The sequence below is a fragment of the Anomaloglossus baeobatrachus genome, chromosome 1 (genome assembly GCF_048569485.1).
Source record: "Anomaloglossus baeobatrachus isolate aAnoBae1 chromosome 1, aAnoBae1.hap1, whole genome shotgun sequence".
In the NCBI taxonomy this organism is placed as follows: Eukaryota; Metazoa; Chordata; class Amphibia; order Anura; family Aromobatidae; genus Anomaloglossus; species Anomaloglossus baeobatrachus.
Genome location: NC_134353.1, coordinates 947,691,449 through 947,714,104, shown reverse-complemented (window position 1 = coordinate 947,714,104; position 22,656 = coordinate 947,691,449). Strand labels below are relative to the sequence as shown.

General features: G+C 49.1%; 1 protein-coding gene and 1 pseudogene across 1 annotated transcript in view; both read left to right on the top strand.

Moving 5' to 3' along the window:
* Positions 1 to 22,656, top strand: part of LOC142257004 (uncharacterized) — a 417,356-nt pseudogene that overhangs the window by 21,877 nt on the left and 372,823 nt on the right.
* LOC142257052 (uncharacterized) overlaps positions 14,697 to 22,656 on the top strand; it is a 329,863-nt gene continuing 321,903 nt past the window's right edge. The window contains exons 1-2 of the mRNA XM_075329110.1: positions 14,697 to 14,763; positions 15,044 to 15,154. Of these exons, the coding sequence (XP_075185225.1) occupies positions 14,743 to 14,763; positions 15,044 to 15,154 (132 nt within the window). The 5' untranslated portion in view covers positions 14,697 to 14,742. The remainder of the gene's footprint in view (positions 14,764 to 15,043; positions 15,155 to 22,656) is intronic.

Below are 22,656 nucleotides of genomic sequence, written 5' to 3'. Positions count from 1 at the left end.
AAAGGACTTACAAAAATTTACCGCAGAATGGCTACCTAAGGCCCCAAAAGTAAAAACAACATCAAGATCGATAGCCATCGAAAGAGCACACAGAATTGGTCCCCCTCGCAGGGATGGAAGTTCCAGACCCCGTCTGGTCATCTTTAGAGTGCTGGACTTTCAAGACAAACAAAAAATCTTGGCGGCTTTCCGGAATGAGAAGGGTCTCTCATACAACAACAATAAACTCTTAATTTTTCAAGACTATTCAGCAATTGTGGCAGCAAAACGGAAAGCATTCAGCCCGGTATGCCGACTATTAGTGGGAGAGACATTCGATTCAGCCTACAATATCCAGCGACCCTTCGCTTCACAGTGGAGGGGAAAAATTGGGAGTTCGGGGATCCGGAGAGAGCCCTGAACTACCTAAACTCAGCAGCATCACCTTCACCATCTAACAATGATACTTGACATGGTGACTTCAAGCATGATTTGTTTGACGTAATGTTTGAAATTTTACGGTTATTCATTGGTATGTTTATATTGAAGGCAGGAAGCCTTGCTGTTAGGATGGGGGGTTTAATGGGATGTTGATGGGGGGAGGGTGGGTGGAATCTCTGCGTGTGTATCTCCAAAGGTGCCCTTTTGTGGGGGTGTCTACTCACTGGCTGGGATGGGTGGAGCACCTCAAATGAGACACGATTAGGCTTTGAAAAAATTCCTAAGGCAGGTATTGGGTAATGGGTAACCAAACAAACTTAGGAGTGTCCATGCTGCAGGAGCTGATATGGTGTTCGTGGAATGTGAACGGGCTCAATTCACCAGTTAAAAGGAGAAAAGTTCTTAACTATCTGAATCGCTCAAATTTTCACATCATATTTTTGCAGGAGACACACTGGCTAAAAGGTAACCACCCTTCTCTTCTGAGTAGGAAGTACATCATGTGTGCTGAGGCATCCTTTACCAAGAAACAGAGAGGGGTCGCCATTCTCATCAATAAGAACCTCAATCATAAGGTATTAGATGTGATGGAGGACCCTTCTGGGAGAGTACTCTTGGTCAAAATTAACATTGAAGGTACGGTTTATGGATTAGCTAACATATATGCACCTAACACTCCTGACACAAGATTTGACTCCGAACTCCTGGAAAACATAGCAGGGTGGAACACTTCTAATCTGATAGTGGGAGGTGATTTTAACGAGGCTTATGACCCAGTCCTGGATAGATCAAACCCTGAAAAACCACATCTGGCCACACATAAGGGAGGTATAAAATTATTAATGGACCATCTGGGCTTGGTTGACGTCTGGCGGTTACAGCAGCCAATTGATAAAGACTATTTACACTACTCTCATGTTCATAATTCTCATGTGAAATTAGATTATTGGCTCGTGAGTTCATCAGTGTTATCCTCACTTATGTCCTCGAACATCCTAGACATTTATCTATCAGACCATGCACCAGTCACATTCAAATCCAGTTTGGGAGGGGCAGTAATTAGAGAGCGGAAATGGAGATTCCCATCGTATCTTTATCAGTCAGAAGACTTTAAGAAGTCTTTACAGACCTTTTGGGACACATACAAAATAGACAACCAGGAACATAGCGAGGACGTTCATCTATTCTGGGCGGCCTCTAAAGCAGTGATAAGGGGGCAAATACTTGCATATGTTATCTACAGAAAGAAAAAGCTAATGAAGCGTACTCAGCCCAGAAACATTTAACCCAGACATACAAGGCGTTTAAACTTTCTAATACACCCGCGGCATAACAAAAATTCCTAGAAGCCAAAGAGGCTGCAGTCACGTTGGCTCATGAAGCAGCACTGAATAATATTGATTACTTGAAACACAAATGCTTTAAATGGGGCAACAAACCGGGAAGACTTTTGGCTTCCATGACAAAACCATTCAAACAGGCCACTAGAATCCAAAATATTAAAAAAAGGGATGGGACAATCACATCCAGAGGCGATGAGATAACTGAGGAGTTTAGGGCCTTTTTTGGGTCACTTTACTAAGCTGGGACTGGAAATACTACTGATGGGGCTGGTTTTCTTCGGCCTGAGGTAACTCCACCCCTGTCTGAGGAACAGAAAGCCATACTGGATGCACCCCTTGGTACGGTGGAGGTTATGCAAACTATTAACACCCTCAAGGTCGCTAAAGCACCGGGACCTGACGGGTTTAGCAACGAGTATTATAAATTGTTAGGACCCTCTGTAGGACCGCATCTATGTGCAATGTTCAATGAAATAGTGAGGGCTAAGAAGCTTCCAGATGGTTTCAATGAAGCGTGTATTATTGTCCTGCCCAAGCCATGTAAAGATCTCTTACAAGTTGAAGGGTATAGGCCAATTTCTTTACTCAACTCAGACTTTAAAATCTTCACTAAAATATTAGCTAATAGATTACAACAAATTATCCCGGATTTGATATTGCCTTGCCAGACTGGTTTTATTCATGGAAAGTCAATTACCTATAATATTAGGACAGCAATAGGAGCTATCTCATACAGCAGACGGCACCGAAACACCAAGAACATCATTGTAGGATTAGATGCGGACGAGGCCTTCGATAGGGTCTCCTGGGGCTATCTGTATGGCCTTCTTGATAGACGGAAATTTGGTCCCTGGTTTGGCGAGGCAATCCAAATGATTTACAAGGACCCAAGATCTTATCTGTCCATAAACAATGCGCCATCTCAATCTTTTAATATACAGAGAGGAATGCGTCAGGGATGCCCACTTTCACCGTTATTATTTAACCTGGCATTAGATCCACTTCTACGAACATTACAAAATTTGCCAGAGTTCCAGGGAGTGAAGGTCGGACATGCTATGATCAAAATGTTGGCCTGCAGATGATATATTGCTATTTAGAGCCAACCCTGCTCAAGCAATCACGGCTATAATGAATACACTAAACAGATTTGGGAAAATCTCAGGCTTTAAAGTTAACTACAACAAATCGGAGGCATTGGCGATATTTAGAACTGGTAAAATTAATGATGCCTCATTTCCATTTCAATGGTGTTCGGAGTCTATTAGGTACCTGGGCATCCAACTTCCAGCCAACCCGTCACTGATGTATAAATTAAACTATAGGCCTTGTATAGCCTCCTTGCTTCAGCTCCTGCAGTCATGGGACAGATTTAAACTATCTTTCTCGGGCCGGTGTCATCTCATAAAAATGATAGCGTTTCCTAAATTGATGTATCTCTTCCAATCTCTTCCATTGCTACTAACCAACTCTGATATAAAGATGCTAAATACGGGATTCAGGAAATTCATCTGGGGACGTGTGGGGTGTTCCAGGATGAGCCTCTCTAAACTTACCCTTCCCAAAAAGGATGGGGGAATTAACCTTCCAGATATTGGTAGATATAATCTTGCAGCAAATGTTAGATATGTCTTGGATTGGGTGCGAGGCACCTCCCATTTTGCCAATGTCCAACTGGAAGGACAGTTATACCCACACTTATCTTTGATGACCTTGTTACACCTGAGAGGAGATGAGCTTCCAAGGCGACATCACAGAGCATCCCACACTTTGGGCTACAATAAAAACATGGGGGAGGGTAAGAAAGATTTGCGGTGCTAGCTGCTATGTAACACCATTCCAGACAATTAGGGGGAACCCACACTTTCTAGAGACCCACAGTGGAGTATGAGATTCTGGCCACGCAAAAATGTCAGATGGCGGTGGATATGCTGGATTCCAGCTTTTCTTTACTAACTTTTGAGAAATCGACTCGCCGCTTTCCAGCATTCACGCACAAACCTTTCTTATTCCTTCAAGCTCGTAGCTTGGCACTAAAAAATATTGCTCAAGGAGCAGGAGTAGGGCCAAGTAGAAAATTAGACACCGTAACGCTAGAACGCAGACCACCTCCACTAGCCAGATACAGTTAGGTCCAGAAATATTTGGACAGTGACACAATTTTCGCGAGTTGGGCTCTGCATGCCACCACATTGGATTTGAAATGAAACCTCTACAACAGAATTCAAGTGCAGATTGTAACGTTTAATTTGAAGGTTTGAACAAAAATATCTGATAGAAATTGTAGGAATTGTCACATTTCTTTACAAACACTCCACATTTTAGCAGGTCAAAAGTAATTGGACAAATAAACCAAACCCAAAAAAAAAAAATTTATTTTCAATATTTTGTTGCGAATCCTTTGGAGGCAATCACTGCCTTAAGTCTGGAACCCATGGACATCACCAAACACTGGGTTTCCTCCTTCTTAATGCTTTGCCAGGCCTTTACAGCCGCAGCCTTCAGGTCTTGCTTGTTTGTGGGTCTTTCCGTCTTAAGTCTGGATTTGAGCAAGTGAAATGCATGCTCAATTGGGTTAAAATCTGGTGATTGACTTGGCCATTGCAGAATGTTCCACTTTTTTGCACTCATGAACTCCTGGGTAGCTTTGGCTGTATGCTTGGGGTCATTGTCCATCTGTACTATGAAGCGCCGTCCGATCAACTTTGCGACATTTGGCTGAATCTGGGCTGAACGTATATCCCGGTACACTTCAGAATTCATCCGGCTACTCTTGTCTGCTGTTATGTCATCAATAAACACAAGTGACCCAGTGCCATTGAAAGCCATGCATGCCCATGCCATCACGTTGCCTCCACCATGTTTTACAGAGGATGTGGTGTGCCTTGGATCATGTGCCGTTCCCTTTCTTCTCCAAACTTTTTTCTTCCCATCATTCTGGTACAGGTTGATCTTTGTCTCATCTGTCCATAGAATACTTTTCCAGAACTGAGCTGGCTTCATGAGGTTTTTTTCAGCAAATTTAACTCTGGCCTGTCTATTTTTGGAATTGATGAATGGTTTGCATCTAGATGTGAACCCTTTGTATTTACTTTCATGGAGTCTTCTCTTTACTGTTGACTTAGAGACAGATACACCTACTTCACTGAGAGTGTTCTGGACTTCAGTTGATGTTGTGAACGGGTTCTTCTTCACCAAAGAAAGTATGCGGCGATCATCCACCACTGTTGTCATCCGTGGACGCCCAGGCCTTTTTGAGTTCCCAAGCTCACCAGTCAATTCCTTTTTTCTCAGAATGTACCCGACTGTTGATTTTGCTACTCCAAGCATGTCTGCTATCTCTCTTATGGATTTTTTCTTTTTTTTCAGCCTCAGGATGTTCTGCTTCACCTCAATTGAGAGTTCCTTAGACCGCATGTTGTCTGGTCACAGCAACAGCTTCCAAATGCAAAACCACACACCTGTAATCAACCCCAGACCTTTTAACTACTTCATTGATTACAGGTTAACGAGGGAGACGCCTTCAGAGTTAATTGCAGCCCTTAGAGTCCCTTGTCCAATTACTTTTGGTCCCTTGAAAAAGAGGAGGCTATGCATTACAGAGCTATGATTCCTAAACCCTTTCTCCGATTTGGATGTGAAAACTCTCATATTGCAGCTGGGAGTGTGCACTTTCAGCCCATATTATATATATAATTGTATTTCTGAACATGTTTTTGTAAACAGCTAAAATAACAAAACTTGTGTCACTGTCCAAATATTTCTGGACCTAACTGTATACTCGTTGCTACGTCCTCACTGGAACTGGGAGGAGGAGAAGGCGGGCCCGGCGAAATGGAAAACAGAGTTCCCGGAATATGAGATAGCAGATATACTGGGAGCTACCCTGTCTCTAGTAAAATTAGTACCATATGCTAGTTACACAGACATGGCTTTGCGGGTCTTTCATAGGGCGTACATATCACCTCTGGTTCGGTCCAGAATGTCATCTACAATATACGCTTGCGCTAAGTGTGGTCTGGAAAAAGCTACACTATACCATCAGTTTTGGGAATGCACGCAAATTTTGGAACTGTGGAAACAAATACATCTGAGAATTCAACGCACATACAAGATTAAATTCCAGTTAACCCCTTAATGGGCCATCTTTAATATCCTAGGGGAGACTCAGCAAAGTATCCCCAGGGGAACAAAGGCAGCACTTTCTATTCGGGCAGCGGCCACTAGGAAAAGCATTTTACACCAATGGATAAACTTGAATCCCCCAACTATGGCATTGGTTGACACAAAAATCAAATTTCTGTTTAAAATGAAGAGATTGGAGACACTGACAAACAAGGAAAAATTGACCAGGAAATTTTTTGAAACATGGAGTCCTCCATACATCCAGACACTCCCCATAGACACTAAAAATAGTCTTAAGGGCGTTTTACACGCTACAATAAATCTTACGATGTGTCGGCGGGGTCACGTCGTAAGTGACGCACATCCAGCATCGTAAGTATGATTGTAGCGTGTAAAACCTCCGTGCAATTGCGATTGAATGAAAATCCGTTCATCGCATGCACGTCGTTCATTTCTCAAAAATGGAACGTGCGGTTGTGCAATGTTCCCGAGGCAGCACACATCGCAGTGTGTGACACCCCGGGAACATTGAACGACAGCTTACCTCCGTCCGCGGCTCCCGCCGACTATGCGGGAGGAAGGAGGTGGGCGGGATGTTTACGTTCTACTCATCTCCGCCCCTCCGCTTCTATTGGTCGGCTGCCGCGTGACGTCGATGTGACGCCAAACGTCCCTCCCACTCCAGGAAGTGGACGTTCGCTGCCCACATCGAGGTCGTATGGACGGGTAAGTATGTGTGACGGGGGTTAATCGTTTGTGCGGCACATTCAACAAATTGAACGTGCCTCACATACAATGGGGGCGGTTACGATCGCATACGATATCGTATGCAGAATCGTAACGTGTAAAGCAGGCTTTAGATCACAATTTGAAAATACCTCATGGTACCTGCGGCAGGTCATTGGAGGCCACAACCCAATATCATAAAGATCTAGGTTTGGAGAGAGGACACGCAGAGGTGGGGTGGGGGGAGGTCGGGAGGGGGGTTGGGAATCGAGGAGATACATTATCTGTAATTTTGTAGTTTAACAATCATTATGTATTGTATTATATGATTATTGATTATATGTTTTTTCTATTAAAATCTAATAAAAAGAAGGTTAAAAAAAAAAAAAGTGTTCCTGTCGTTACCTCAAGGAGCAAGCTGAGTGAATAACCTCATCACATCTGGTGCTAGATTGCGGGCAGCATTCCAGGAGGCACATGTAGTGGCTGCAGGTGATGCTGTGTATCCTGGTAAGGTTATACAGAGCTGTGTGAGCGGAGCAGCACATGCACCCAAGATGGAGGAGCTGTGGAGGCAGCTGGTGCAGGTTGGTGTGCAGCAAAATGGGATCAGCAGAAGGAGGTTTCTGGAGAGCCAGCGACAGCAGCAGGAGCCGCAGCATGGACAGGAGTCGCTGATATAGCATCTTGAAGAGGTGGTACTGGATTGTGCAATCCCTTCTGAGGCCACAAGGTCTGGAGATTGGGCTGGCCATGACAGGGTTTTGATGTGGTGGTCCTTCATCCACACATTGATTGACCTAGTGTTGTGGCATGGCGCATTGTCCTTATCGAAAAACCAGTCCTCAGAGTTGGGGAACATTGCTTTAGGGTACCGTCACACTTTAGCGATGCAGCAGCGATCCGACCAGCGATCTGACCTGGTCAGGATCGCTGCTGCATCGCTACATGGTCGCTGGTGAGCTGTCAAACAGGCAGATCTCACCAGCGACCAGTGAACAGCCCCCAGCCAGCAGCGACGGGCAAGCGACGCTGCGCTTGCACGGAGCTGGCGTCTGGAAGCTGCAGACACTGGTAACTAAGGTAAACATCGGGTATGGTTACCTGATGTTTACCTTAGTTACCAGCTCACACCGCTTAACTTAGCGTGTGCAGGGAGCAGGAGCCGGCACTGGCAGCGTGAGAGCTGCGGAGGCTGGTAATGAAGGTAAATATCGGGTAACCACCTTGGTTACCCGATGTTTACCTTGGTTACAGCTTACCGCAGGCTGTCAGACGCCGGCTCCTGCTCTCTGTACATTCAGGATTGTTGCTCTCTCGCTGTCACACACAGCGATGTGTGCTTATCAGCGGGTGAGCAACAATAAAAAAACGAACCAGCACTGTGTGTAACGAGCAGCAATCTCACAGCAGGGGCCAGATCGCTGCTCAGTGTCACACACATCGAGATCGCTAATGAGGTCACAAAAAACGTGACTCAGCAGCGATCTCGCTGTGTGTGAAGTACCCCTTAGAAGAAGAAAGCAACTGTTTTTCCAGGAGAACCTTGTATGCAGCTTGATTCCTACGTCCTTCGCAAAGTTTAATCTGCCCAATTCCAGCCTTGCTGAAGCATCCCCAGATCATCAGCGATCCTCCACCATATTTCACAGTGGGTGGAAGACACTGTGGCTTGTACTCCTCTCCAGGTCTCCATCTAACCATTACACAACCAGGTGTTGGGCAAAGCTGAAAATTACAGAAAGAGAAGAGTGCTTTATATGTAAAAATATGATTTTTTTTTATTAAGTTTAGAAAAACATAATTGCAAAATGCAAATCACAGACATGTACACAACAAAAAAAATATACAAAAAATCATTGAGGATGTTGAACTGCACAAAGGATGATACATGCACCAGAATTAAATCAAATGAAAAAAAGACGTGTGTGTATACTGGCTGCCAAGGGAATCCTGTTCCCGGTTGCTATAGAGCAATACCGGGAGATTAGTGCAACCAAATGGTCCAGAGATTCCAATGAGAAAAAAAAAAAACAAAATTAGAAATTAGATTAATACATACTTATTAAAGTGCCTTGTGCAGCTTCACAGGATTAGGATTCCAAAAAGAAGACCCCGCAAGAGGGAGGATAAAAAGGTCCTGGCAGACCAATACACTAATTCCACACGATTAAGAAATAGAGTTCCATGCGAAACGGTCGTCAGGGGGATTCTTTTTTGGAATCCCTCCAGGCAGCACAATCACAGCTGACAGAGGCTGATGATACAAAGCTATCCCGCCCTCACCTGTTCACAGCGGCTCTGGCTTCTCTTCACTGCCCTGGACAGCAGTGGATAAGCCTAATACTGATTGGTGGCAGTGCAGCCAATCAGCGTTAGTGTTAAATGTCTGACCTCACTGCACAGCTCAGGCAAGGGGGCCCCCTCCCCCACTATGTCTCCTAATTTATTGTGGGACCCCTCCCCCATTGTGTCTCCTAATTTATTGTGGGACCCCTCCCCCACTGTATCTCCCAATTTACTGTGGGCGCCATCCCCCACCCCACTGTGTCTCCTAATTTACTGTGGGATCCCTCCACCACTGTGTCTCCTAATTTACAATGGGACCCCTCCTCCACTGTGTCTCCTAATTTACTGTGGGACCCCTCCTCCACTGTGTCACCTAATTTACTGTGGGACCCCTAGCTCACTGTGTCTCCTAATTTACTATGGGGCCCCCTCCCTCACTGTGTCTCCTAATTTACTGTGGGCCCCCTCCCCCACTGTGTCTCCTAATTTACTGTGGGACCCCTCCCCCACTGTGTCTCCTAATTTACTATGGGACCCTAACTCCCCCGTGTCACATCTTATTTCCAGTTGGACACTCACAGTGGTGGAGGAGGCCTTCAGGTATTTAGGGGTGATGTGAGTAGTTGATCATGTATAACTCCCCTCCCCCCCCCCAGCTCTGTGAAGAATATAAAACTTTCAATAACCCTCCTTTTCCAATTTGTTTAAATATATATGTAAAAAAAAAACTAAAAGTGCAGTTGCAGTTTAACCCCTTAGTGACATCTGTACATGTACGGCATAAGTCAGTAGTGGGTTATGGTGCACACAGTAACGTGCAGGAGTCTCCTGTATTTTATAGATGGCACTCCACTATAATGGAGAAAGTGGTGAACAGGTATTTGTATATCGCTGCAGGGAGGGCCCCAGACTCCCCAGTCCGACCCTGGTTCACCGGCCCGATCATCTGTCTGTGAGCAGAGGTCAGGGGGTCACATGACCACGACTACAGCGCCCCCTGTTTGCCACCTGTTTACACTCGCATAGAGTTTGCAAAGGAACACATGAAGGACTCCCAGACTATGAGAAATAAGATTCTCTGGTCTGATGAGACGAAGACAGAACTTTTTGGTGATAATTCTAAGCGGTATGTGTGGAGACAACAAGGCACTGCTCATCACCGGCCCAATACAATCCCTTCAGTGAAACGTGGTGGTGGCAGCATCATGCTATGGAGGCAGGGACAGGACGACTGGCTGCAATGGAAGGAAAGATGAATGTGGCCAAGTACAGAGATATCCTGGAAGAAAACCTCTTCCTCATTGCTCTGGACCTCAGACTTGGCCGAAGGTTCACCTTCCAACAAGACAATGACCCTAAGCACACAGCTAAAATAACAAAGGAGTGGCTTCAGAACAACTCTGTGACCATTCCTGACCGGCCCAGCCAGAGCCCTGACCTAAACCCAATGGAGCATCTCTGGAGAGACCTGAAAATGGCGTCCACCAACGTTCACCATCCAACCTGACGGAACTGGAGAGGATCTGCAAGGAAGAATGGCCGAGGAGCCCCAAATCCAAAATCCCAAGAAGACTCATGGCTGTACTAGCTCAAAACGGGCGTCTACTCAATACTGAGCAAAGGGTGTGAATACTTATGACCATGGGATATTTCAGTTTTTCTTGATTAAAAAATTTGCAAAAATTTCTCCATTTCTGGGTTTTTTTCTGTGAAGATGGGGGATGGGGGCAGAGTGTACATTAATGAGGAAATAATGAACTTTTTTGAATTTACCAAATGGCTGCAATGAAACAAAGAGTGAAAAATTTAAAGGGGTGTGAATACTCTCCGTACCCACTGTATGTATATGTGTGTGTATGTATGTATATGTGTGTGTGTATGTATATGTGTGTGTGTATGTATATGTGTGCATGTCCACACCATCGCATTTACAATCTAAACATTTTGCAGACACTTCATGCGACTCAGGGAACGTCATAGACTATATTTTGAGGGGAAAATTTAACCCTGCGCTTTACAGTTATTCTCCAAAAAACCTGCTTACATTAAAGTCATACAGAAACAGAGACACAGACACACAAAGACACACACAGAGACAGACACACAAATAGAGATGCTCACAGGGACAGAGATAAAGACACACAGAGACACACACAGACTGATACAGAGACACACACAGAGACACCGACACACAAAGCCACAGACACACAGAGCAAGAGATACATAGACACGGACACATAGAGACAGTGACACACACAGAGAAACACACAGAGAAACACACACAAAGACACAGAGACAAATACACACAGGGACAAACAGAGACAGACACACAGGGACAGAGACACAAACACACAGACTCACACACACAGAGACTGATACAGAGACACACGGTAACAGAGACACACAGAGACTGATACAGAGACAGACATACACAGAGACATAAACACCCAGAGACATAGACTCCCAGTGACACAGACACACAGAGTCAGAGAGACATACAGAGACACACACACAGAGTCTGGGACATAGACACAAAGAGACACACAGGTAAACAGAGACCCAGGTAAACAGAGACAGACCTACATAGACAAGGATACACAGAGACACAGACAAGGATATACAGAGACACACAGAGACAGACAGAGAGAGAGACACAGATAGAGACAGAGAAGTAGACAGACAGAGATGGAGACAGACAGAGCAGGAGAGTGAGAGAGGCTTACGGTAGGCTAGGTACACATATCCAGCTTTTCGCCGGTTTGACGCATGTGGCGCATGCCAGTACAGTGTATACAGTACACTGGTAACGCAACAAGCGCCGGTCACATGCTGTCATGTGACCGGAGCATGTGACCCGGAAGTTGCGGCGCTGCCACTATACTGTATCATAGTGTACTGGCATGCGCTGCATCCGTCAAACCGGCAAAAAGCCGGATATGTGTTCCCGGCCTTAGAGACACTTAGGTACTGTCCCAAGCAACGCCGGGTACTATAGCTAGTGATACTATATGGAGGGCTATGTGGGGCCTATTATACTATATGGAAGGCTACATGGGGCCCATTATACTATATGGAGGGCTATGTGGGGCCCATTATACTATATGGAAGGCTACGTGGGGCCCGTTATACTATATGGAAGGCTATGTGGGGCCCATTATACTATATGGAAGGCTATGTGGGGCCCATTATACTATATGGAAGGCTACATGGGGCCCATTATACTATATGGAGGGCTATGTGGGGCCCATTATATTATATGGAAGGCTACATGGGGCCCATTATACTATATGGAGGGCTATGTGGGGCCCTTTATATTATATGGAGGACTATGTGGGGCCCATTATACTAAATGGAAGGCTATGTGGGGCCCATTATACTATATGGAGGGCTATGTGGGGCCCATTATACTATATGGAGGGCTATGTGGGGACCATTATACTATATGGAGGCTTATGTGGGACCCATTATACTATATGGAGGGCTATGTGGGGCTCATTATACTATATGGAGGGCTATGTGGGGCCCATTATACTATATGGAATGCTACATGGGGCCCATTATACTATATGGACGGCTATGTGGGGCCCTTTATACTATATGGAGGGCTATGTGGGGCCCATTATACTATATGGAGGGTTATATGGGACCCATTATACTATATGGAGGGCTATGTGGGGCCCATTCTACTATATGGAGGGCTCTGTGGGCCCATTATACTATATGGAAGGCTGCGTGGTGCCCATTATACTATATGGAGGGGTATGTGGTGTCCATTATACTATATGGAGGGCTACGTGAAGCCTGGTATACTATACGGAAGGCTATGTGGGGCTCGGTATACTATATGGAGGGCTATGTGGGGCCCATTATACTATATGGAGGGCTATGTGGGGCCCATTATACTATATGGAGGGCTATGTGGGGCCCATTATACTATATGGAGGGCTACGTGAAGCCCGGTATACTATATGGAGGGCTATGTGGGGCTCGGTATACTATATGGAGGGCTATGTGGGGTCCATTATACTATATGGAGGGCTACGTGAAGCCCGGTATACTATATAGAGGGCTATGTGGGGCTCGGTATACTATATGGAGGGCTATGTGGGGCCCATTATACTATATGGAGGGCTATGTGGGGCCCATTATACTATATGGAGGGCTATGTGGGGCCCATTATACTATATGGAGGGCTCTGTGGGGCCCATTATACTATATGGAGGGCTATGTGGGGCCCATTATACTATATGGAGGGCTATGTGGGGCCCATTATACTATATGGAGGGCTATGTGGGGCCCATTATACTATATGGAGGGCTGTGTGGGGCCCGTTATACTATATGGAGGGCTGTGTGGGGCCCGTTATACTATATGGAGGGTTATGTGGGGCCCGTTATACTATATGGAGGGCTATGTGGGGCCCATTATACTATATGGAGGGCTATGTGGGGCCCGTTATACTATATGGAGGGCTGTGTGGGGCCCGTTATACTATATGGAGGGTTATGTGGGGCCCGTTATACTATATGGAGGGCTATGTGGGGCCCATTATACTATATGGAGGGCTATGTGGGGCCCGTTATACTATATGGAGGGCTATGTGGGCCCGTTATACTATATGGAGGGCTATGTGGGGCCCATTATACTATATGGAGGGCTATGTGGGGCCCGTTATACTATATGGAGGGTTATGTGGGGCCTGTTATACTATATGGAGGGCTATGTGGGGCCCATTATACTATATGGAGGGCTATGTGGGGCCCGTTATACTATATGGAGGGCTATGTGGGCCCGTTATACTATATGGAGGGCTATGTGGGGCCCGTTATACTATATGGAGGGCTATGTGGGCCCGTTATACTATATGGAGGGCTATGTGGGGCCCATTATACTATATGGAGGGCTATGTGGGGCCCGTTATACTATATGGAGGGTTATGTGGGGCCTGTTATACTATATGGAGGGCTATGTGGGGCCCATTATACTATATGGAGGGCTATGTGGGGCCCGTTATACTATATGGAGGGCTATGTGGGCCCGTTATACTATATGGAGGGCTGTGTGGGGCTCGGTATACTATATGGAGGGCTATGTGGGGCTCGGTATACTATATGGAGGGCTGTGTGGGGCCCGTTATACTATATGGAGGGCTATGTGGGGCCCGTTATACTATATGGAGGGCTGTGTGGGGCTCGGTATACTATATGGAGGGCTATGTGGGGCTCGGTATACTATATGGAGGGCTGTGTGGGGCCCGTTATACTATATGGAGGGCTATGTGGGGCCCATTATACTATATGGAGGGCTATGTGGGGCCCGTTATACTATATGGAGGGCTATGTGGGGCCCGTTATACTATATGGAGGGCTATGTGGGGCCCGTTATACTATATGGAGGGCTATGTGGGGCTCGGTATACAGTGTGGAGTGTTGTATTGAGGCCATTATACTGTATTTGCTGTGTGGGGTCACAGGACATCATACTGTGTGTGGAGGAATTCGCTGTGGGGGATTATACTGTATTGGGGGCACTTTTGTTGGCATCATACTTTATGGCTGCAATGAAAGGAATCTTACTTGGTGGGGGCTGCACAGTCGGGATGTCACGTGACACTGCAGAAGATTATTTTATTTGAAAGAGAACATTTAGCTCTTCCGCTGCGCGGCCCCGTGATTCCTCCGCTCCTGTGCACGAGCCCTGACACTGTGCACCCCCCGCCCAGCAGCCCCTGCACACACTGAGTACAGCCCCCTACAGTAGCCCCTGATCATGTGACTGATCACATGGCGGTGACGTCACACAGGTCCTGTGAGCACAGGCGGTGACTCCGGGACTGGAGATGATGGAGCAGCAGAGCGGGGTCAGTATCTGCAGGACGTGTCCTCACCCGAGACCCCAGAGCGGAGAACTACAGATCCCAGCGCTCTGCAGACACACACAGACTCCCTGCTGGAGGCACCACAAGTCCCAGCCACACTGTCACACTGCGCATGCGCCCCCCAGTGCTGGCCACAGAGCAAGTGCAGCGCCACCTACAGGCAGAAACCGGGGGAGAGGGAGAAATGCCGGATACTGTGTAAACGTTTCTCCATGTTGTTTCCTATGAAGTTTATGTTGTTTTTTATCTTCTCTCCATTCAGAATCCTACAATAAAGAATCCTCTGCTGATAACGAGAATGAAGGACAGAGGCAAGATGGCGGAGAGGATCATACACCTCACCCTGGAGATCATCTCCCATCTTACTGGAGAGGTGAGAGGCTCTGATGTCACCACATTACATCATTATCTATGGGGATAACAGAGGATATGACCGGGGAGGTGAGAGGCTCTGATGTCATCACATTACATCATTATCTATGGGAATAACAGAGGATATGACCGGGGAGGTGAGAGGCTCTGATGTCATCACATTACATCATTATCTATGGGAATAACAGAGGATATGACCGGGGAGGTGAGAGGCTCTGATGTCATCAAATTACATCATTATCTATGGGAATAACAGAGGATATGACCGGGGAGGTGAGAGGCTCTGATGTCATCAAATTACATCATTATCTATGGGAATAACAGAGGATATGACCGGGGAGGTGAGAGGCTCTGATGTCATCACATTACATCATTATCTATGGGAATAACAGAGGATATGACCGGGGAGGTGAGAGGCTCTGATGTCATCACATTACATCATTATCTATGGGAATAACAGAGGATATGACCGGGGAGGTGAGAGGTTCTGATGTCATCACATTACACCATTATCTATAGGAATAACAGAGGATATGACCGGGGAGGTGAGAGGTTCTGATGTCATCACATTACATCATTATCTATGGGGATAACAGAGGATATGACCGGGGAGGTGAGAGGCTGTGATGTCATCACATTACACCATTATCTATGGTAATAACAGAGGATATGACCGGGGAGGTGAGAGGTTCTGATGTCATCACATTACACCATTATCTATAGGAATAACAGAGGATATGACCGGGGAGGTGAGAGGTTCTGATGTCATCACATTACACCATTATCTATAGGAATAACAGAGGATATGACCGGGGAGGTGAGAGGTTCTGATGTCATCACATTACATCATTATCTATGGGGATAACAGAGGATATGACCGGGGAGGTGAGAGGCTGTGATGTCATCACATTACACCATTATCTATAGGAATAACAGAGGATATGACCGGGGAGGTGAGAGGCTCTGATGTCATCACATTACACCATTATCTATAGGAATAACAGAGGATATGACCGGGGAGGTGAGAGGTTCTGATGTCATCACATTACATCATTATCTATGGGGATAACAGAGGATATGACCGGGGAGGTGAGAGGTTCTGATGTCATCACATTACACCATTATCTATAGGAATAACAGAGGATATGACCGGGGAGGTGAGAGGTTCTGATGTCATCACATTACATCATTATCTATGGGGATAACAGAGGATATGACCGGGGAGGTGAGAGGCTGTGATGTCATCACATTACACCATTATCTATAGGAATAACAGAGGATATGACCGGGGAGGTGAGAGGCTCTGATGTCATCACATTACACCATTATCTATAGGAATAACAGAGGATATGACCGGGGAGGTGAGAGGCTCTGATGTCATCACATTACATCATTATCTATGGGGATAACAGAGGATATGACCGGGGAGGTGAGAGGCTCTGATGTCATCACATTACATCATTATCTATGGGGATAACAGAGGATATGACCGGGGAGGTGAGAGGCTCTGATGTCATCACATTACATCATTATCTATGGGGATAACAGAGGATATGACCGGGGAGGTGAGAGGCTGTGATGTCATCACATTACATCATTATATATGGGAATAACAGAGGATATGACCGGGGAGGTGAGAGGTTCTGATGTCATCACATTACATCATTATCTATGGGGATAACAGAGGATATGACCGGGGAGGTGAGAGGCTGTGATGTCATCACATTACATCATTATCTATGGGAATAGCAGAGGATATGACCGGGGAGGTGAGAGGTTCTGATGTCATCACATTACATCATTATCTATGGGGATAACAGAGGATATGACCGGGGAGGTGAGAGGTTCTGATGTCATCACATTACATCATTATCTATGGGGATAACAGAGGATATGACCGGGGAGGTGAGAGGCTCTGATGTCATCACATTACATCATTATCTATGGGGATAACAGAGGATATGACCGGGGAGGTGAGAGGTTCTGATGTCATCACATTACATCATTATCTATGGGAATAACAGAGGATATGACCGGGGAGGTGAGAGGTTCTGATGTCATCACATTACATCATTATCTATGGGAATAGCAGAGGATATGACCGGGGAGGTGAGAGGTTCTGATGTCATCACATTACATCATTATCTATGGGGATAACAGAGGATATGACCGGGGAGGTGAGAGGTTCTGATGTCATCACATTACATCATTATCTATGGGAATAACAGAGGATATGACCGGGGAGGTGAGAGGTTCTGATGTCATCACATTACATCATTATCTATGGGAATAACAGAGGATATGACCGGGGAGGTGAGAGGTTCTGATGTCATCACATTACATCATTATCTATGGGGATAACAGAGGATATGACCGGGGAGGTGAGAGGCTCTGATGTCATCACATTACATCATTATCTATGGGAATAGCAGAGGATATGACCGGGGAGGTGAGAGGTTCTGATGTCATCACATTACATCATTATCTATGGGAATAACAGAGGATATGACCGGGGAGGTGAGAGGTTCTGATGTCATCACATCACATCATTATCTATGGGGATAACAGGATATGACCGGGGAGGTGAGAGGCTCTGATGTCATCACATTACATCATTATCTATGGGGATAACAGAGGATATGACCGGGGAGGTGAGAGGCTCTGATGTCATCACATTACATCATTATCTATGGGAATAACAGAGGATATGACTGGGGAGGTGAGAGGTTCTGATGTCATCACATTACATCATTATCTATGGGAATAACAGAGGATATGAGCGGGGAGGTGAGAGGTTCTGATGTCATCATATTACATCATTATCTATGGGAATAACAGAGGATATGACTGGGGAGGTGAGAGGTTCTGATGTCATCACATTACATCATTATCTATGGGAATAACAGAGGATATGAGCGGGGAGGTGAGAGGTTCTGATGTCATCATATTACATCATTATCTATGGGAATAACAGAGGATATGACCGGGGAGGTGAGAGGTTCTGATGTCATCACATTACATCATTATCTATGGGGATAACAGAGGATATGACCGGGGAGGTGAGAATCTCTGATGTCATCACATTACATCATTATCTATGGGAATAACAGAGGATATGACCGGGGAGGTGAGAGTCTCTGATGTCATCACATTACATCATTATCTATGGGGATAACAGAGGATATGACCGGGGAGGTGAGAGGTTCTGATGTCATCACTTTACATCATTATCTATGGGGATAACAGAGGATATGACCGGGGAGGTGAGAGGCTCTGATGTCATCACATTACATCATTATCTATGGGAATCACAGAGGATATGACCGGGGAGGTGAGAGGTTCTGATGTCATCACATTACATCATTATCTATGGGAATAACAGAGGATATGACCGGGGAGGTGAGAGGCTGTGACGTCACCACATTACATCATTATCTATGGGGATAACAGAGGATATGACCGGGGAGGTGAGAGGCTCTGATGTCATCACATTACATCATTATCTATGGGGATAACAGAGGATATGACCGGGGAGGTGAGAGGTTCTGATGTCATCACATTACATCATTATCTATGGGGATAACAGAGGATATGACCGGGGAGGTGAGAGGCTCTGATGTCATCACATTACATCATTATCTATGGGGATAACAGAGGATATGACCGGGGAGGTGAGAGGTTCTGATGTCATCACATTACATCATTATCTATGGGGATAACAGAGGATATGACCGGGGAGGTGAGAGGCTCTGATGTCATCACATTACATCATTATCTATGGGGATAACAGAGGATATGACCGGGGAGGTGAGAGGCTCTGATGTCATCACATTACATCATTATCTATGGGAATAACAGAGGATATGACCGGGGAGGTGAGAGGTTCTGATGTCATCACATTACATCATTATCTATGGGGATAACAGAGGATATGACCGGGGAGGTGAGAGGTTCTGATGTCATCACATTACATCATTATCTATGGGAATAACAGAGGATATGACCGGGGAGGTGAGAGGTTCTGATGTCATCACATTACATCATTATCTATGGGAATAACAGAGGATATGACCGGGGAGGTGAGAGGCTGTGATGTCATCACATTACATCATTATCTATGGGAATAACAGAGGATATGACCGGGGAGGTGAGAGGTTCTGATGTCATCACATTACACCATTATCTATGGGAATAACAGAGGATATGACCGGGGAGGTGAGAGGTTCTGATGTCATCACATTACATCATTATCTATGGGAATAACAGAGGATATGACCGGGGAGGTGAGAGGCTCTGATGTCATCACATTACATCATTATCTATGGGGATAACAGAGGATATGACCGGGGAGGTGAGAGGTTCTGATGTCATCACATTACATCATTATCTATGGGAATAACAGAGGATATGACTGGAGAGGTGAGAGGTTCTGATGTCATCACATTACACCATTATCTATGGCAGGGGTGGGGAATCTCTGGCCCATGGGCCGTATGCGGCCAGCAATGACTGTTTCTGCGGCCTCCGGGCAAATTCCCAGGGACCGCAGTGCTGGGTAGCAGCCGCATCTTGCTGGCTGCTGGCCCTTTAAAACCCCGCGCAGCGTGTTCAATGCTGAATGCTGCAATTCTTATACCGAAAGACTACGTCCCCACGCTGGCACTGGCTAATGTGAGGACGTATTTTGTAGCTCAGGTAGGCACGAGATGCGCTGCGCTCCAGTCCAGCAGAAGAAGAGCAATAGCCCCATCATCTCCCAGGACCTGCTGTACCCGCAGCGGTCCCCCGCAGGAGCAGCAGCGCTCTCTGTGCCCGGCGGCAGCAGCAGCGCTCTCTGTGCCCGGCGGCAGCAGCAGCGCTCTCTGTGCCCGGCGGCAGCAGCAGCGCTCTCTGTGCCCGGCGGCAGCAGCAGCGCTCTCTGTACCGGTGGCAGCAGCAGTGCTCTTTGTGCCCGCAACCTCCCCCAAGCCTGTCTGTCGGCCTCCAGGCCTGTCTGCCTGCCTCCAGCCTCCCCCAGGCCTGTCTGCCTGCCTCCAGCCTCCCCCAGGCCTGTCTGCCTGCCTGCCTCCAGCCTCCCCCAGGCCTGTCTGCCTGCCTGCCTCCAGCCTCCCCCAGGCCTGTCTGCCTGCCTGCCTCCAGCCTCCCCCAGGCCTGTCTGCCTGCCTGCCTCCAGCCTCCCCCAGGCCTGTCTGCCTGCCTGCCTCCAGCCTCCCCCAGGCCTGTCTGCCTGCCTGCCTCCAGCCTCCCCCAGGCCTGTCTGCCTGCCTGCCTCCAGCCTCCCCCAGGCCTGTCTGCCTGCCTGCCTCCAGCCTCCCCCAGGCCTGTCTGCCTGCCTGCCTCCAGCCTCCCCCAGGCCTGTCTGCCTGCCTGCCTCCAGCCTCCCCCAGGCCTGTCTGTCTGCCTGCCTCCAGCCTCCCCCAGGCCTGTCTGTCTGCCTGCCTCCAGCCTCCCCCAGGCCTGTCTGTCTGCCTGCCTCCAGCCTCCCCCAGGCCTGTCTGCCTGCCTCCAGCCTCCCCCAGGCCTGTCTGCCTGCCTCCAGCCTCCCCCAGGCCTGTCTGCCTGCCTGCCTCCAGCCTCCCCCAGGCCTGTCTGCCTGCCTGCCTCCAGCCTCCCCCAGGCCTGTCTGCCTGCCTGCCTCCAGCCTCCCCCAGGCCTGTCTGCCTGCCTGCCTCCAGCCTCCCCCAGGCCTGTCTGCCTGCCTGCCTCCAGCCTCCCCCAGGCCTGTCTGCCTGCCTGCCTCCAGCCTCCCCCAGGCCTGTCTGCCTGCCTGCCTCCAGCCTCCCCCAGGCCTGTCTGCCTGCCTGCCTCCAGCCTCCCCCAGGCCTGTCTGCCTGCCTGCCTCCAGCCTCCCCCAGGCCTGTCTGCCTGCCTGCCTCCAGCCTCCCCCAGGCCTGTCTGCCTGCCTGCCTCCAGCCTCCCCCAGGCCTGTCTGCCTGCCTGCCTCCAGCCTCCCCCAGGCCTGTCTGCCTGCCTGCCTGCCTCCAGCCTCCCCCAGGCCTGTCTGCCTGCCTGCCTGCCTCCAGCCTCCCCCAGGCCTGTCTGCCTGCCTGCCTCCAGCCTCCCCCAGGCCTGTCTGCCTGCCTGCCTCCAGCCTCCCCCAGGCCTGTCTGCCTGCCTGCCTCCAGCCTCCCCCAGGCCTGTCTGCCTGCCTGCCTCCAGCCTCCCCCAGGCCTGTCTGCCTGCCTGCCTCCAGCCTCCCCCAGGCCTGTCTGCCTGCCTGCCTCCAGCCTCCCCCAGGCCTGTCTGCCTGCCTGCCTCCAGCCTCCCCCAGGCCTGTCTGCCTGCCTGCCTCCAGCCTCCCCCAGGCCTGTCTGCCTGCCTGCCTCCAGCCTCCCCCAGGCCTGTCTGCCTGCCTGCCTCCAGCCTCCCCCAGGCCTGTCTGCCTGCCTGCCTCCAGCCTCCCCCAGGCCTGTCTGCCTGCCTGCCTCCAGCCTCCCCCAGGCCTGTCTGCCTGCCTGCCTCCAGCCTCCCCCAGGCCTGTCTGCCTGCCTGCCTCCAGCCTCCCCCAGGCCTGTCTGCCTGCCTGCCTCCAGCCTCCCCCAGGCCTGTCTGCCTGCCTGCCTCCAGCCTCCCCCAGGCCTGTCTGCCTGCCTGCCTCCAGCCTCCCCCAGGCCTGTCTGCCTGCCTGCCTCCAGCCTCCCCCAGGCCTGTCTGCCTGCCTGCCTCCAGCCTCCCCCAGGCCTGTCTGCCTGCCTGCCTCCAGCCTCCCCCAGGCCTGTCTGCCTGCCTGCCTCCAGCCTCCCCCAGGCCTGTCTGCCTGCCTGCCTCCAGCCTCCCCCAGGCCTGTCTGCCTGCCTGCCTCCAGCCTCCCCCAGGCCTGTCTGCCTGCCTGCCTCCAGCCTCCCCCAGGCCTGTCTGCCTGCCTGCCTCCAGCCTCCCCCAGGCCTGTCTGCCTGCCTGCCTCCAGCCTCCCCCAGGCCTGTCTGCCTGCCTGCCTCCAGCCTCCCCCAGGCCTGTCTGCCTGCCTGCCTCCAGCCTCCCCCAGGCCTGTCTGCCTGCCTGCCTCCAGCCTCCCCCAGGCCTGTCTGCCTGCCTGCCTCCAGCCTCCCCCAGGCCTGTCTGCCTGCCTGCCTCCAGCCTCCCCCAGGCCTGTCTGCCTGCCTGCCTCCAGCCTCCCCCAGGCCTGTCTGCCTGCCTGCCTCCAGCCTCCCCCAGGCCTGTCTGCCTGCCTGCCTCCAGCCTCCCCCAGGCCTGCCTGTCTGCCTGCCTCCAGCCTCCCCCAGGCCTGTCTGCCTGCCTCCAGCCTCCCCCAGGCCTGTCTGCCTGCCTCCAGCCTCCCCCAGGCCTGTCTGTCTGTCTGCCTCCAGCCTCCTCCAGGCCTGTCTGTCTGCCTGCCTCCAGCCTCCCCCAGGCCTGTCTGCCTGCCTCCAGCCTCCTCCAGGCCTGTCTGTCTGTCTGCCTCCAGCCTCCTCCAGGCCTGTCTGTCTGTCTGCCTCCAGCCTCCTCCAGGCCTGTCTGTCTGTCTGCCTCCAGCCTCCTTCAGGTATGTCTGCCTCCAGCCTC